Source organism: Nicotiana sylvestris, chromosome 5 (genome assembly GCF_000393655.2).
Source record: "Nicotiana sylvestris chromosome 5, ASM39365v2, whole genome shotgun sequence".
NCBI lineage: Eukaryota > Viridiplantae > Streptophyta > Magnoliopsida > Solanales > Solanaceae > Nicotiana > Nicotiana sylvestris.
Window position 1 is genome coordinate 19,529,360 of NC_091061.1, and position 16,724 is coordinate 19,546,083.

The 16,724-nt window shown below is 38.6% G+C and overlaps 1 protein-coding gene across 1 annotated transcript; it reads right to left on the reverse strand.

Annotated features, from left to right (window-relative positions):
* Positions 1-10,608: 10,608 nt before the first annotated feature.
* Positions 10,609-16,105, reverse strand: LOC104224503 (transmembrane 9 superfamily member 3-like). Its single transcript, XM_009776176.2, has 7 exons — positions 15,848-16,105; positions 13,740-13,780; positions 13,069-13,654; positions 12,832-12,969; positions 12,598-12,754; positions 11,136-11,620; positions 10,609-11,037 (listed from the first exon to the last, which is right to left on the reverse strand). The coding sequence occupies exons 1-7, from the start codon at positions 16,000-16,002 to the stop codon at positions 10,818-10,820; spliced, it is 1,782 nt and encodes a 593-aa protein (XP_009774478.1). The 5' UTR covers positions 16,003-16,105; the 3' UTR covers positions 10,609-10,817.
* Positions 16,106-16,724: the final 619 nt, after the last annotated feature.

The following is a 16,724-nucleotide window of genomic DNA, read 5'->3' on the forward strand; positions in this document are numbered from 1 at the left end:
ACCTATGTTGCTTCCTTTTTCCCTTATTTGTTGTCGCCCGTGCCTCTTGGCTATTTACTGTGTTTTGACCGTTTGACCAGTCCACGTGTCATGCCACGTCACCTACAATGTAAATTCAGTTTTTTCCCAATACAGATAGTCCCCCCACTTTCCATTTATTTATCAAGTAAATAATTGGGAAGTGGATTTTCATAAAAAGGGAATTTTTGCCGTAATTAATATTATGACAAATACTGACGCTTCAATTGTCCCTTCCATTTAATGCTTTACATACGTGTCACCTTCTGATTGATTCTGCAATTCTACCCCCCTTTTTCGAGACTTCTTCATTCACACTATTCATGAAATGATAGCTGCCTTTATTATAGGCTTTCCTTCATTGCACTTCTAAGTTTGACGGTTGTCATTATAAGCATTTTTATCCCTCTTTCGTTTACCTTCTTCTTCATAGATCTTCAACAAGCAATTTCTTACTTACTTGTATTTTCTCTCCCTTTTAGTACATCCTTCTTCAACAATGTCATCTCCAAACCCTAACCCTAGAAAAGTTCCAATTCTTGATCACTTCCCCAATGCCCCTACAAGACATAGGAGAGGCAGAGGAGGTAGGCTTCGGAGCTTGGGCCTAGGGTCCGCTCGTGATGGTTTATCTGGTCCTGCTTTTTCTTCTCCTAGTATCGGGAGTTCTATTTCGAAGACCCCTTCTTCTAAAGGTAAAGAAATCCTTGATTCTTCTCAAAAACCTTTAGTCGATGAAATTGTTCCCAGTGATTTGTCTTTTGGGAGTGATAGAACGTCTCTTCAAAGGCAAATTGCAAATTTAGAAAAAACTGACACTTATCCTTCTTTAGTAACCGAGCTTACAATCCCTGCCATCATAAGGGATTGTAACTGGAGCAATAGTCTACGAATGTCAATTCCTTCCCCAAATCAAAGAATTTCTTCCTTTAGAAATGGTTATTCTTTCGTTTATACTTACCCATTTACTTTGGGTTTTAATCCTCCGGTTGACCCAGTCATTATTAACTTTTGCCGTTTCTTTAAAATTTGTTTGGCCCAAGTCGGTCCCCTAGTGTGGAGAGCAGTGGCTTGTCTGAGATACTTATCTGCCAAAGCCAATATCGACTTCACCCTTTCTCACCTTATTCATTTATACCATCCCAATTTAATGCGTCATGGGGTTTTTACCTTAACTGCAAGAAGCAAAAAGGTTTTGGTAAACCCTGAAGATGACAGGGATCGTAGATGGTACACCCGTTACGTTGTTGTACGTACGGTGGACTTGCTTGGTGAAACAAATATTCCCTTCCCTGAGAAGTGGAATTTTGCACGTAAGTTTCCTTTTATTTACCCCACCTATTTTTGAGAATTCTGATTCTTTTTATCACTTCGTCTCTTTTTGGTTTTTTGTAGCAATCATGGGAGATGTGGAACTTATTCCTGACTTCCGTGGTTGGGTAGATTCAATTTTGAAGATTGCTCCTAAGGATCAAAGAACTTAGAAATCAATTTCTTTTTTACATGGCTGGAAGGTGAAAACACATGGTATGTCCCTTTTTACACGTTTTTTTTTACATGCCAAGCACCTTTTTCTCAATGTTGATTATGTATCCTTCTTTTGATCAGGATTTGGTGTTAGAGGAATGGCCTGAAGTAGCTATGGCCATTCGCATGTCTGCTAATGCTACACTTGATTTGAACAAGGCTCGAGCTTCGCTTCCCAAAAGGAAAGTTATAGGAGAAAGTTCTGAGAATGAGGAAGAGGAAGATACCTCTTTAATTGCCAGGCCAAGAGTTAGGAGACGAGTCATTAATAGTGATGAAATTGGGGATTCCCCTGCTCAAACTTCGTCCACCGAGCCTGTTTTGATTCATTCTGACGAGGACACTGTGCCAAAAGATACTAATGAATTAACTCAGCGTCTTTTTGATAGTGGTTTTGAGAGTGGCGAGCTCGGCCCTGTTTTTTATGAAGCTCATCTCTCCTCATTCGTTCCTATTTCCTCCATTCCTTTGCCAGTTTCAACTGCACCTGCTTCCGTTCCTGTGTCGGTTTCTTCATCTTCTCCTTCCATCCCTTCTTTGACTCATATGGCTCCTGCTGCTGTGTTTTCCTTTTCTACTACTCCTCCTTCCATGGCTCCTCCTCCCTTCGTTCAGCATACAGAGACGAGTTCTAGCAGTAGAACCATGGCTATGAGAAGTGTTACTCTTGAAGTTCCTGCCAACCATAGCCTTTTGAGAAAGACTGGTAGAGCTGATGTTTGGCTCGAGCCTCTAATCGGTGATATTGAGAAGAAGAAGATGGAGAGCCACAGCTGCCTGACTCTGATGAATGACATAGTTCATTCTACTTTGAAGGTATTTTTCCTTTACCAACAAGTTTTTTTTTGTTTTTGATTTACAAATCCTCATTTCTATGAGTTGTCTCTGTAGGCTAACCTTATTGGTAACGAATTCATGGGAAGAATTTCCCTTCTGGAAAGAAAAACCCGTGAGTCTGAAAAATCCATCCATGAGGCCGAGGAAATAGCCAGGGGAGCCCAGCTTGAAGCAGCTAATTGGAAATAACAGTTTGAGAGTGCTCAGGGGATCATAGAGGAGTTGCAAGAAAGTAGAAATCTCCTGGAGCAGCAAAAGCGTGGTTTGACTTCTGAACTAGCGACTGCCAAGGCTTCTTCAAGCCAATTTAAAAGAGATAAAGAGCTTTTGGAGTGCTCAATGTCAGAACAATTATCAAAGGCTAGTGAAGAAGTCAGGGAGCTTAAGGCACTTTTAGCCAAGAAAGAAGAGTATGCAGGAGAATTAGTGCAAAGCTTGACTCAAGCTCAAGCTGACTTACAGACCTCCTCTAACGAGATTCGAGCTTTGAAGAGTTCTCATGCCTCCCTTGAAGCTTCCCTTGATTCCCATTTAGCTGAACATCAAATATCGAATTGCTATGTGGGAAAGGGAGTATGGACTTCTGGAGGAGAACTTCAACATAGAGGTAAGTTGGGCTTTCCTGAAATCTCGCCGTAATGCTTTGATGGAAGCTGCTCAGAAAAGCTTAGATTTGCAATCTGAATTAGCCAAAGTCTTAGACACTATCGAGAAAAGTCAACAACCTGTTGATACTCCTTCTCCTGCACTTAAAGCTCCTGGAACGGAAGAGCTTTTAAATGAAGAAGTGGATACTACAGCAATTGGAGTTGCAATTCCTGCTCCCGAGGGTGAAACTTCTATGACACAGTCCATAGAAGCTGAAGCTCTTGTGACTCTTGCTTCCCTCGGTGATTTCAACATTCCAAACCCAATTAAAATTGCTCCTGAAAATGAAATTGCAACTTCTGATGTTCCAACCCCTTCAGTGACTAGCTGAAAATGAAATTGTTGTTTTTGTTTTTATTAATTGGTGGTGTTATCCCTTGGAAACTTTAAGGGATCTTTTGACGAAGTCCCCAGTTATTAATGGGGAATTTGTAAAAAACAAATATTTTGCTGACTAAGTTTGTACTTAATCTTTTATACTAAGAAGTTTTTATTAGTACTTCTGTATATTTTATTCTTGCCCATTTATCTAGGGCTTATAGAATAGCTTAGCATTTTTATCCTTTTAAAATGCTTTATGATTCTTCTCATGGATTATCAACATGAGGCTTATAAAAGAGGTCCCTTTTATTTTATCGACACTTAATGAAGAAGACGTCTCAACTTCATAATGGTGTTATAATACGATGAAAGAAATAGGAATACACATGTTTTGTATGAAACAACTTTGGCAAGTTTTTATTCATGAACTTTAACAAGTGTTTGACTATTACATGTATTACAATACATCTACAACTTTCTCGTAACTGTTTTTCTTGTAACAGATTTGTACATAACATAGAATAAACAAGGTTTTTCTTCATAACCTGTTTCAGTACATTTGAGAGGTGACTTTGTTTATGAGTTTGAGAGATGACTCTGTTGTTCTCATGAATGCTGAAGACTTCGTAACTTTTTCTCAACACTTGCTTCTTTGTGGCCGATTTTTGTTCGATACTCGTATCTGTTTCTCTACACATATCTGTGTATAATATGTAGTCCCCCAAGTGTTTGAGCGGTGAAGTATGAAGCCTCGAGCACTTGTTTATTTCTTTTACTTTGGCCCTTTTCCTGAAACAGAAAGATATACGGGACTCGGAGGTGCGATTATAGATGAAGACTGCCTAACTCGTGTGTATTTCCATCAGATTAATTGTAACCCTGGGCTAGGAAATTAAGAATACTCCATTTTGCCTTGCAGGTTGTGACTCATCATTTGGCACGAGTTAGGGTGTTTGCCTAGCATCTAAAATCATTAGTAAAACATTAATAATTCAAGAGAGAAATTTTAACATGGTGATACCTGACCATGGGTACTTTCTTAGAAGTAATATCTTTTTAAATGGACGGCATTCCAATGTGAGGGTAAAACTTTGTCGTCCATTGTCTCCAACTCGTATGCTCCTTTTCCCGCAATGTCACGAACTTTGTATGGTCCTTCCCACGTTGGACTTAGCTTTCCTGAATTAGCAGCCTTTGCAGATTGGAACACCTTTTTAAGCACGAAGTCCCCAATTTTGAAAAATCTGAGGCGTGCTTTCCTATTGTAATATCGTTCAATTACTTGCTTTTGTGCTGCCATTCTTATCAATGCAGCTTCTCTTCTTCCTTCAAGCAAATCAAGGTTGACCCGCATCTCTTCATCATTAGATTCCTCCGTTTCCCGATCGTACCGTGTGCTTGGCTCTCCTATTTCAACTGGAATTAAGGCTTCCGCACCATAAACCATTGAAAATGGTGTTTCTCCAGTGCTTGTTTTCATCATTGTACGATAAGTCCATAATACTCTAGGTAACACCTCAGGCCAATTACCTTTTGAATCGTGTAACCTCTTCTTCAAGTTGTTGATAATGACTTTGTTAGTGGATTCCGCTTGTCCATTACCCACTGGATGGTATGGCGTAGACATTATCCTTTTAATCTGCCAACTTTGAAGAAATTCTGTGATTTGAGCTCCAATGAATTGTGGTCCATTGTCACATACGATCTCCTTAGGTGCTCCAAAGCGGCATATTATATTTCGCCATATGAAGTCTTTAACTTCCTTCTCTCGTACCTATTTAAATGCCCCTGCTTCTACCCATTTAGTGAAATAATCTGTAAGTACAAGTAGAAACTTTACCTGACCTTTTGCTTGTAGAAGTGGACCTACGATATCCATTCCCCATTTCATAAAGGGCCACGGGGCTATAACAGGATGTAGTAACTCAGCTGGTCTGTGCATATTATTGTCGTATCTTTGACATTTATCACATTTGGACACGAAACTGGTTGCCTCTTCTTCCATCTTAGGCCAATAATATCCTGCGCGAATTAACGTTCTTACCAGTGACCTCCCCCCTGCATGATTTCCACAATGTCCTTCGTGCACTTCTCTCATCACATATTCTGTTTGAGAGGGTCCGAGACACCTTGCTAGTGGTCCACTGGACATCTTTCGATAAAGATTTCCTTGATATAAACAATATCGAGCAGCTTTTTGCGAAGCACGTGAGCCTTTCCTTTGTCATTAGGCACGGTACCGTGCTGTAAAAAGTCAATAATTTTGTTTCTCCAATCCCATGTTAAATGATTAAAATTTACCTCATTTTTATCAGGTTCGAGAACGGAATAAAATAAATGTATGACTGAAGCATTTGTATCGTTTGCTACGTCTGCTGCAGATGTGAGATTAGCTAAAGCATCTGCCTCTACATTCTCATCTCTTGGTATCTGCACTACTTTCCAAGTTTGGAATTACTTTATTAACTCCCGTACCTTTGCGAGGTATTCTTGCATTCGCGTCTCCCTGCCTGTATAAGTCCCCAGCATTTGATTGACCACAAGTTGAGAATCACTCTTGATTATAATCTGTGTTATGCCGAGTTCTCGTGTCAATTCTAGACCTGCAATTACAGCCTCATACTCTGCTTCATTGTTAGTTATAGAGTGACATTTTATAGCATGTCTAATAGTCTCACCCGTAGGTGGTACGAGGACTATCCCTAGGCCTGCCTCTTTTACATTAGATGAACCATCAGTGAATAAAACCCAAGTCCCCGGGTTTGCACCATTAAAAACTAGTAATTCTTTTTCTGCTTCTAAATGCATCCCCTGACTAAAATCAGCCACGAAATCAGCTAGTACTTGAGATTTTATAGCGGTCCTGGGTTGATAAATGATTTCGTATTCACTTAGTTCTATAGCTCATTTTGCTAATCTTCCTGAAAGTTCGTGTTTATGCAAAATATTTCGAAGCGGAAAAGAAGTAACTACAATAATGGGATGACATTGAAAATAAGGTCTTAATTTTCTAGATATCATGATCAAAGCTAATGCTAACTTTTCTAGCTGTGGGTATCGTGTCTCAGCATCCAATAAGGACTTACTTACATAATAAATAGGAGATTGTTTACCTTGGTCCTCACGGACTAAAACAACACTCACCGCGACTTCAGATACAGCCAGATAGATGAGAAGCTTTTCCTCCACCTTTGGTTTTGCCAATAACGGTGGTTTTGACAAATAAGCTTTCAAATTTCTAAGGGCTTGTTGACAATCTTCATTCCATTCAAAATGATCTTGCTTTTTGAGTGCAGAGAAAAACTTAAAACACTTTTCTGAGGATTTGGAAATAAATCTCCCCAAAGCTGCAATTCTTCCCGTTAATCTTTGGACTTCCTTTTTATTAGTAAGGATATCCGGGATTTCTTCTATTGCTTTGATCTGAGAAGGATTTACTTCAATACCACGGTTAGAAACAAGAAAACCCAAAAACTTACCTGATGCAACTCCAAATGCACATTTTTCTGGGTTGAGTTTCATATTAAATTTTCGCAAAATTTCAAATGTAACAGATAGATGAGAAATATGATCATGAGATCGCTGGGTTTTGACGAGCATATCGTCTATATATACCTCCATTGTTTTCCCTAAATGTTCTTGGAACATTTTGGTGACCAACCTTTGATAGGTTGCCCCGGTATTTTTGAGACCAAAGGGCATTACTTTATAACAGTAAGTCCCCCTGTCTGTGATGAAAGAAGTTTTTTATTCATCACCAGGATCCATTTTAATTTGGTTATATCCCGAATATGCATCTAAAAAGCTTAAAAGTTCATGACCTGCGGTTGCATCAATTAGTTGGTCTATATGCGGTAAAGGAAAAGAATCTTTTGGACAGGCTTTGTTTAGATCGGTATAATCCACACAAACGCGCCACTTACCATTTTTCTTAGGTACGACCACCGTGTTAGCTAGCCAATTAGGATACTTTACCTCACGGATCGATCCGATTTTTAATAATTTTTGGACCTCATCCTGAATCACTTGGTTCTTGAAAGCACCTTGCTTTCTTTTCTTTTGCTTTATTGGTGTGAAAGAAGGGTCCTCATTAAGTTTGTGAGTCATCACATCCGATGGTATCCATGTCAGATCAGCGTGGGACCAAGCAAAGCAGTTTATGTTAGCTTTTAAAAATTCAATTATCATACCTCGCATGTCTGAGCTTAAATTGGCTCCGACATAAACCTTCCGTTCAGGCCATTGCTCAAATAATATCACTGCCTCGAGCTCTTCAATTGTTGTTTTGATGCTTTCATTTTCTTCAGGTTCCTGAATTGTATCAGGCCTCGAGTCCAAATCTGTTACAGCGTTGACACTTCTGGCCGTCTGCTGATCCCCGCGAATTTGGAAAATTCCCCATGGTGATGGGAATTTAATAACTTGATGTAGAGTTGATGGGACAACATCCATATCGTGTATCCATGGTCTCCCCATGATCATATTGTAGGCCATTTCCATATCAACTACCTGAAATTTAGTTTCTTTAACAACACCCGTAGCAAAAGTTGTTAGAATTACCTCTCCTTTTGTTACCAAACTTGAATTGTCAAAGCCTGACAAGGTGTGCGCCTTGGGTATCACTTTGTCTTCAGATTGCATTTCACATAATACCCTTAGTAGTATAATATTTACGGAACTCCCTGGATCAATCAAAACTCGTTTTACATTAGTATCGTGTACAAGTAAAGATATTACCAGAGCGTCATTATGTGGAGTTATCACTCCTTCGGTATCTGCGTCATCGAACGAAATATTTTCATTTTCTAAGACCTGTCGCACCCGTTTCCCATGTGTAATTGTTACCTTAGAAACCTTGTTGGAGGCTGTGTAGGTTATGCCGTGAATATCTTCTCCCCCACTTATCGCATTCACTGTCCTCTTTGGTGAAGGAGGCTTTGGTGGCTCTTGCCTATTTTTCATATAGGCTTGTTTTCCTTTTTCACTAAATAACTCAGTGAGGTACCCTTGCTTCAATAGATGATCCACTTCACTCTGCAAGAATCTACATTCTGAAGTTTTGTGCCCGTGATCGTTGTGGAATTCGCACCAATGATCCGGATTGCGTCTATTTGGATTTGACCGCATCTCTTTTGGCCACCGTACCTTATCTCCCATGCTTCTTAAAACAGCCACGAGCTCGGAGGTAGAGACATTAAAATTATATCCACCGAATCGTGCCTTTAAACTTCTGTCATCATCTCGTGATTCTTGTCTATTCCGATCATTCCTGAATTTTGAAAAAGAACCAGAGTCCCTGTTCCTCGATTTTTGATCATATTGCTGGCTATCTTGTTTTGACCGTGGGTCTTTTCCGGCAGGTCCCATATATGGATCGTACCTGTTTTTACCTGATCTTTTTTCAGTTTCTGATCTTCGCGGACCACCCCTTTCTTCATGATGAAACTTAGGTACGGTATCTTCTTCAATTCGCAGCTTCGTGCTATACCTATTGTAAACATCATTCCATGTGGTTGCAGGAAATTCTCGAAGACTTTCTTTGAGTCGTCTCGTGGCTTCAGAACTTTTGTCATTTAAATTACTTGCAAAAGCTATAGCAGCCCAATTGTCAGGCACACGAGGTAGAGTCATTCTTTCACGCTGGAATCTATCAACGAAGTTTCTAAGCAACTCCGAATCCCCTTGTTTGATTTTGAAAATATCTTCCATCCTTTTCTCAACCTTTTGTGCTCCCGAATGTGCTTTAATAAAAGAATCTGCAAGCTCAGCAAAAGAATTAATAGAATTTTCAGATAAAAGAGAATACCAGGTTAATGCACCCTTGGTGAGTGTTTCTCCAAATTTCTTGACCAGTACTGATTCAATTTCTTGTTTGGTCAAGTCGTTGCCTTTCACGCCTGTTGTAAATGCAGTCACGTGGTCACGTGGGTCTGTAGTACCATCATATTTCGGGATGTCAGGCATTTTGAACTTTTTCGGAATTGGAAGGGGAGCAGCACTTGGCTTCCAAGGTTGTTGTGAGTATTTGTCCATGTCTACTCCTTTTATTACAGGCGGAACTCCAGGGATTTGTTCAATACGCTCATTTTGTTCCTTAATCTGTTTCTGCAAGGTTAGTACTAAATTTTGCAAATATGAATTATTTGAATTACCTGGTCCCCCTTCCTGTGGTTCACTGGTGGTTCCTCCATTTCCAGAATTAACAAGACCAGAACGGGGATTCTCCAATGTATTATTATTAGGAGTTGGTGTGGGTGGTGCAGCAGGCAATCGACTAACTAGAGCCTGAAGAGCTTTGCCGACCTGAGCATCAATTAGCTTTTGTAAAGCTTCATTTGTTCCTCCTTCAAAGTGTTCAGATTGTTCTTGTTGATCAGCACGGGATTCAATAACAGGAGTGCCTTCACGAGATTGACGTGGTGAATCTGGAGGGGAGGGAACCACGTCGCCTTGATTTTGATGGATTTGATTTTCATGGTTTCCCAATGTGTTATTACTGTTATTGTCGGTGTTGTTGTTTGACATGGTGATAACAATGGACAAGATATAGCTTAAAAGAAAAGATTATCAGTTTTCCGGTAACGGAACCAATTTGTTTAACCAAAAATCTGAGTCTTTGGTCAAAACTAAAAAGAAATTCGGGTTACTGATAATCAGGAGACGAAAATAAAATATTTTTGAGAATGATGGTAAAGCAGTAAATAGTTTTGTATTTCAGTAAGATCCCAATAGTATTTTGTATCCTTACAGATGGTGAGTTCTTCTCCTTTTATAGCTAATTCTAGGAGAAGATGTAATGCCTTTGTCTTAATGAGGCAATTATGAGCAATAAATGACATTAAAAGAAACGTTACACAATCATTTCTTTTTAAATCAAATATTCTAACGTATTTGATATTCAATGTTGTATTTAGACTCTTTTACGTCATCAGATTCGTATCTTCAACTTCTTCCGATCTTTGGTCTTGGATAGGTACGAGACTCGTACCTATTTTAGTAACGGTCCGCACCTATGTTGCTTTCTTTTTCCCTTATATGTTGTCGCTCGTGCCTCTTAGCTATTTACTGTGTTTTTACCGTTTGACCAGTCCATGTGTCATGCCACGTCACCTACAATGTAAATTCAGTTTTTTCCCAATACACTCATATGCTGAAGAACTTGACACCACTAAATTCATTCATCAAAAACGCCCACTGCAATAAAAAGTATCTACACACAAAATCATTTTGATGTAAAAGTATCTGAATGCATAGTAATTAGGAAAATCTAAATCTATTATATTAATATATAAACTGTTTAGCTGTAAATGCAAAATGCCAATTATATCTGACAAAAAGTGTCGGTGTATCACAATACAAGCTTCCTCTCAAGAAATCGTATTTTCCTACATGCTTGTATTTGATACCAGATTGCCTTACCAAATCTGCAAAGCAATCTGTAAGACATGGAAGACCACCTAATAACTCTACTCGCACTTGACTGATCGGTATATGTGACGAACGAAAAATAGAGCAGCACGGAAACCAACGTTCCCGAGCATGAGAAAGAAACCATAGCAGATGCAGGCCATGTATCCGAAGAAGAATGAGGTTTGCATGAAGCCTGTCATATCTGAACGCGCATAATAGTAATACAAGCAGTATCCGTAGATGAACAGCCCGGTTGATCCACCACAAAGGAATGCCCTATTCAGAGAAAGAACATATACAAGTTAGAAATGAAGAACCAACTTTCAGATGCAAAAGGTCAAGGAATAGGTAAAACCAGTAAATGACCGTCGTACCTCCACCACCATTCATGATCTTCAGCAGCAAGTTGAAAGTATGTCAACGCCACGGTTATAAAAGCAGTGACAATTAGAAGGATAATGAAGACTATAAACAAGATACTGTAGATTGTGTAAATCCTGTGACCCCAAACACTTGCAAATATGTAGTAAAGCTCAATATATATGGCACTGAAAGGCAAAAACCCAGCCATTGCCATTTGAGGCAGAGTTCCACGATACCAAGGCAATGGCGGGATCTCTCTTGGATACTTTGTGGTACGACAAGGAGCTTGGAACTCGGCTTTGCTGTTCTTTCCAGCTATCCCACCCAAGACAAGCAAAGGTGATGTTACAAGAGCCCATATTAGAAAAATGACCACAATGGTTCCAAAAGGCAATGCAGCAGTGGCACTGTAGCCAATGGCAACGGAGTTAAGAAAGCAGAATGTGAGAAACAGGGGTCCACAAAACAAGCCCCCAGTCGATATCAAGTTTCTAACCTGCAGGGCATTAACAACATCTTGTTATTTTGTTGCATTCACTTCCATTTTCAGCTGTTGTGCTTCGCTAGCTAAGACACCATGACTTGACAATACATATAATCTTAGTTAGCTTGATGAAATTAGGCAAATAATATAACCTGCAGATACTGATATAGAATAGCTCTCTTAAACGTTGTAACACGTCTTGGCAATGAGCAAATGTATCACACACTTTAAAATACTTGAGTGGATGAAGCTAAATGCTTTTCTTAAAAAAAAGTCATTGTGCTTGCTGCCAAGGATTAGATATCACGACAGAATAAAGTTGGTAAATTATTTTACATTTCACCCAGTTGAATAATTTACTTCAGTGGAAAAAGCAGTGTCTTCGTTTCCCTATGGTTAGCAAAAATAGCAAAGGGGCAGGGAGAGATCCCTTACTACACTGCCAAGGCCTAGGGGAAACAAATAAATTGTCTCGATATAAAACACCTTCATTTTTCCCAAAATAATTTCCAGATAAAATGATCCTAAACAAATGGAACGCAGCAGTAACAAAGTACCAAGGATAGGAAAAACAATTATCAACGAGCTTAATGCCCTTTTTTATGATTAAGTATACAATAATCAGAATTAGGGATGATTTCCTTTTAATTGTTCTAAAAAGTTCAGAATTAGGGGAAATAAAACTAATATACTCACCATTCCATTTTCTATGACGGTATTTGACGACACAAAGGTGAAGGTGTTAATTGCCTTTCTATTATATTAGTGAATAATATTAAAGTAATGGTTGAAAAGTTAGTTTGATAGGAAAATCATCATATCAAGCTTTGAAAGTTGAATAGTTTAATGAAATTGAATTCTCGAAAGTTGAATGAAGCAGTGTCAAACATTTTAGCATGTCCCAAAGTAGAAAGATAGTCATATGAATTGACAAGGAAAGAGTATCGATTCAAATGGAAAGGACATGCATTAGAGCCATGAAAACAAACCCAGTTTGTCCCTTCTAGTAGGCAATAGAACGAGGCTGCAGTATAGCCAGCAATACCAGACGTGAGAGCATATATGACGACTAGTGCAGTGAATAAAGCTCCGCGGTTGTAAGGATAGAAAACACCAACAAGTGCAAGAATGAAAATAAAGATGGTCCTGGAAATTGAGTGGGAAAAGAGCATTAGAAACACACATGCTTGAGATTAAAAATTTCATAGATAAAACATACTTACAGTGTAAAGAGTTGAGTACCAGAACCAAGTGCTGCAGCCAACAAAGATTTATACTTTGGGTACCTAAAAACATCACCATGAATGTATTTCCACCCACTTTCTTCTTGGTCATCAGCTGCCTCCTCATCATGTGCATACCTTGAATTCAAATAATTGACTTGAAGACTCAAGAGAGAATTTATTCTGAAGACCAAGAATGGTAGGCAAACCAACCGTATTAACAAAATTACCACTTACTTGACAAAGTCATTCTTAAGGACGCGCATAAGTATTGTGGCAAGAAAACCAGTTAAGAGAAGAACTGTCACACAAGAGTTGATAATTGAGAACCAATGAATTTCCAGGTGATGTGGCAATGATGAAGACTGCGAGTATTTTTCCATCCTCTTCTCAAAAGGAGTAGTTGTCTCCTTCCATTTCACAGAGTAGATGAAGTCAACATCTACTTCCTTGTCCTCTGTGATATCTACCAGGGCATTAGGATCAGTTCGTGCATTTATCTCAACCACATGATCGTTGTTGTAAAAGATCTCGAAATGGAGATGTTTAAACAGATAATATTTGTACTCGCTGGGGTCAGATTTTCCATCCTTATCAACTTTCCCTAGGAAACCCCAAATGGGCAAGTCATCATAATACATTTGGAAGTAATAGTCCTTAGCAACAGCACTGCGGAATTGAGAAACTTCTTCCTTGGATAACTTCTTTTTGCACACTATTTCTGAGTCCTTGTCGTACATAAAGTCAAGCTTGTAAGGAGCACTGACTAATCGATCACCATTCAAGACTTCACCAAGAGCTTCCTTTTTCTCTTTCGCATGAGCTGCAAAAACATCCTTCAGTAAATTTGGAACTTAATATGTACAGAGTCGACTTAAAAGAAGGAAACTAAAACATTGACTACATACCCGGTGCACAGAAAGGAAGATCAAAGAAACGGTACGTTTCACTGGATCGAAAAATCAAAAAACAAAAAGTCCATGAGCTATTCCACAGACAAAAAGGACATACACAACATTTGTAATGCACATACACAACTTTTTGTTTTGATCAAGTTCAACAAAAAAAATGCTGTGACAGCAGGACAAATAATTTACTAGAACCACAATCTCCAAGTCATTAAAATCCAGTGTTTTACACTTTAAGCTTGAATCCATCATTCCTTGTTTGCATATCTGCATGGCCTTGTAGATTTCTTCAGAAAGGAAAAATGAAGACTCGTTTTTCCACAATGAATCAAAGAAAGAACAGAAGTTGAGTATCTTGAAGATACAAGGACAAGGCCAGTACAAAAGCAAGTATAATCCACAGTCTACATGCTTGTCTCATTTAATTTCAAGAGTGCAAATCCTTCTTTTTGACCAAGAAGTTTATAGTTATTGTTTGAATTGTTCTGAATGTGAAGGTTGCAGTTTGTACTAGGTAATTTCTCTATTCCTATACAAGTACCACTTATCGTATATATAGCCTGTCAATTAGAGGTCTCCTCAAAATTACTACTACTCCCCATTTCTTACACCACAAGCAAGTAGTTACCTTTCAGGGGAGTCAAATAAAAAAGCTTCTCCTAGAACATTTGGCAGGAATTTGACTGTGGCCATACTGTTCTAACATACCATCTACATTTATCCTATGTTTTCTTTTCCAAATTTACTTATATTTGCTCAAAATCCATGTATTTAGAACACGCTCTTTTGTTCTTCACTTTCCCATCGATCTTGTATAAAACATATACTACCTAAATGAAGAAAGAGATTTTGAAGTGGGGCTGCTATTTTGTTAAAATTTAAAATCTTATGAAGAGTTGAAAAGCATTCAGACATCAATATTCATACATACCAACAAACATATATATAAAATTATAGAATTAGGCTTCCTAGATGTCTTAAGCCAGTTGAATTATTGTCCATCAAGAATTACGCCATATGTCTCTTTCTGGTTGCATGCTATCATTTGCGTCAAGTAATTCCTTAATACACTAAAGTAATCCAAACATCCTGGATATGGCATCTTTATATGAGCGTAACAGAGAGGGTAACGAAAGTCCGGAGCCATACAGATCATTGATAAAGTCAGCCATCGGAGGCAGACTCCAGATTTTTTCTTTTTTTGAGAATTAGGTAATAGCAATACTCCATGTTGTTGCAATATCCAGTTTCCTTGAAGATGCTAAGCAAAAAATTCAGTCTTAAAAGCTACAGATCTCAATTTCTTATCTTTAGCTCTTTCTACCATGCACAAGTAGTAGCAGTTTAGCTCATAAATTCTTTCAACGACTTCAACTGAAACTCTACAAACTAGCTGTATACCAAGAGAAATTCATCAAATCTAGACAGCACCACTAACTTTGGCTCGGACTATACACATTATATTATATACACAGACATGTGCAAAAACATATAATTCATTCAATGTGTCTTGTGTGTATGTGAGTATACATATAACATGGTTCAAATCCCAGCATTGACTAAAAACACTAGGTGATTTCTTTCCATTAGTCTAAACCTTTGGTGGACAGAGCTACTCAATACTTGTGTTGGTTGGAGATAGCAGACACCTGATAGAATAGTCGAGCTATACGCAAGCTGGCCGAGACACTACCATTGTAAAAAAAAACGTGTACGTGTATACATAAAACATGGTTCAAACCCAGCAGAAACAAAAAACACTAAGTTATTTCTTCCCATCGTCCTAAATCTTAAGTGGACAAAGTAACTCGGTACGTGTGGTGGTCGAAGTAAGCAGGTACATGGTGAAATAGTCTAGCTACACGCTGGCCGGACACTACCATTGTAAAAAAATATGTGTGCGTGTATACATTACATACAAGAAACTATTTCGTCTTAACATCCACCGACAACTTTCGAAGCGCAACATGTACAAAAATATGCACATTTTAATCCAGAAATGAATAAATTGTACAACTTAAACTGAAATCGTATTTACACACAATGCCAATTCAGCTCCAGATTATCCATTTACAAAAATGTTACAATGCAAAAAGTACAAACATTACCTCGGGTTATGGAAAGGACCAACCTTGTTAGCATACAAAGGCACCGGATCTCCGGCCTTGTACTTATGATCAGAACCGTCCGACCTCGCCGGTAAAACACAACTCAATATTATCAAAACGATGACGTAACACGTTACCGTCATCTTCTTCTTCATTGAATGTATATATTACTGCGTGTGTGTGTTTGTATGTATATATTGTTAGATATAGAGAAGTTTAGGGGGTGGGTGGGGGAGAGGGGAGGTAAGAGCACAGATCTCGATCACCGTCAGTAGTTAAAAAGGTAACTTAACTTCGGGAGTGTGAAATCAAACGTGGGAGAAATAGATGTAGAAGAAATCTAGTTTGATTACTCACGCGCTTTGTGGAGTGTGCGGTACAATCGAAGTTGACTTGGGAACAGATATTAGGAAGGAGAACGTGACTCGTCAACTTAATAGTAGCTACGAAAAGTATGGGTGATTGTTACCTATTGTATTCCATTGGCATAAGAAGTCCCCTTTCTCTAAAAAAAAAAGAAATTACCTACATCAACACAATCACTATATCACCCATTGTACCACCGCAATGGACAAGAATAATCAAATGGATGTGAAAGAAATAACACCACATTTTTACAAGAAAATGCTACTCGACAAGCAGGCAGTTAGCCAAACAGATTACTACAAGGAGGATCCCCCAATTATCAAAGATGATAAAGAAAAAAATATTGAAGGCTCAATCACCCTCTCCCAAAAAGACAAGAAACGCCTATATCAACCATGGTGCTTCTCTGTTATCATAAAGGTCTTTGGACTTAGAATGCCTCACAATTACCTTCGATCTAAACTAATTGACCTATGGAAATCATCCGAACAGTTAATCTTGATTGACTTAG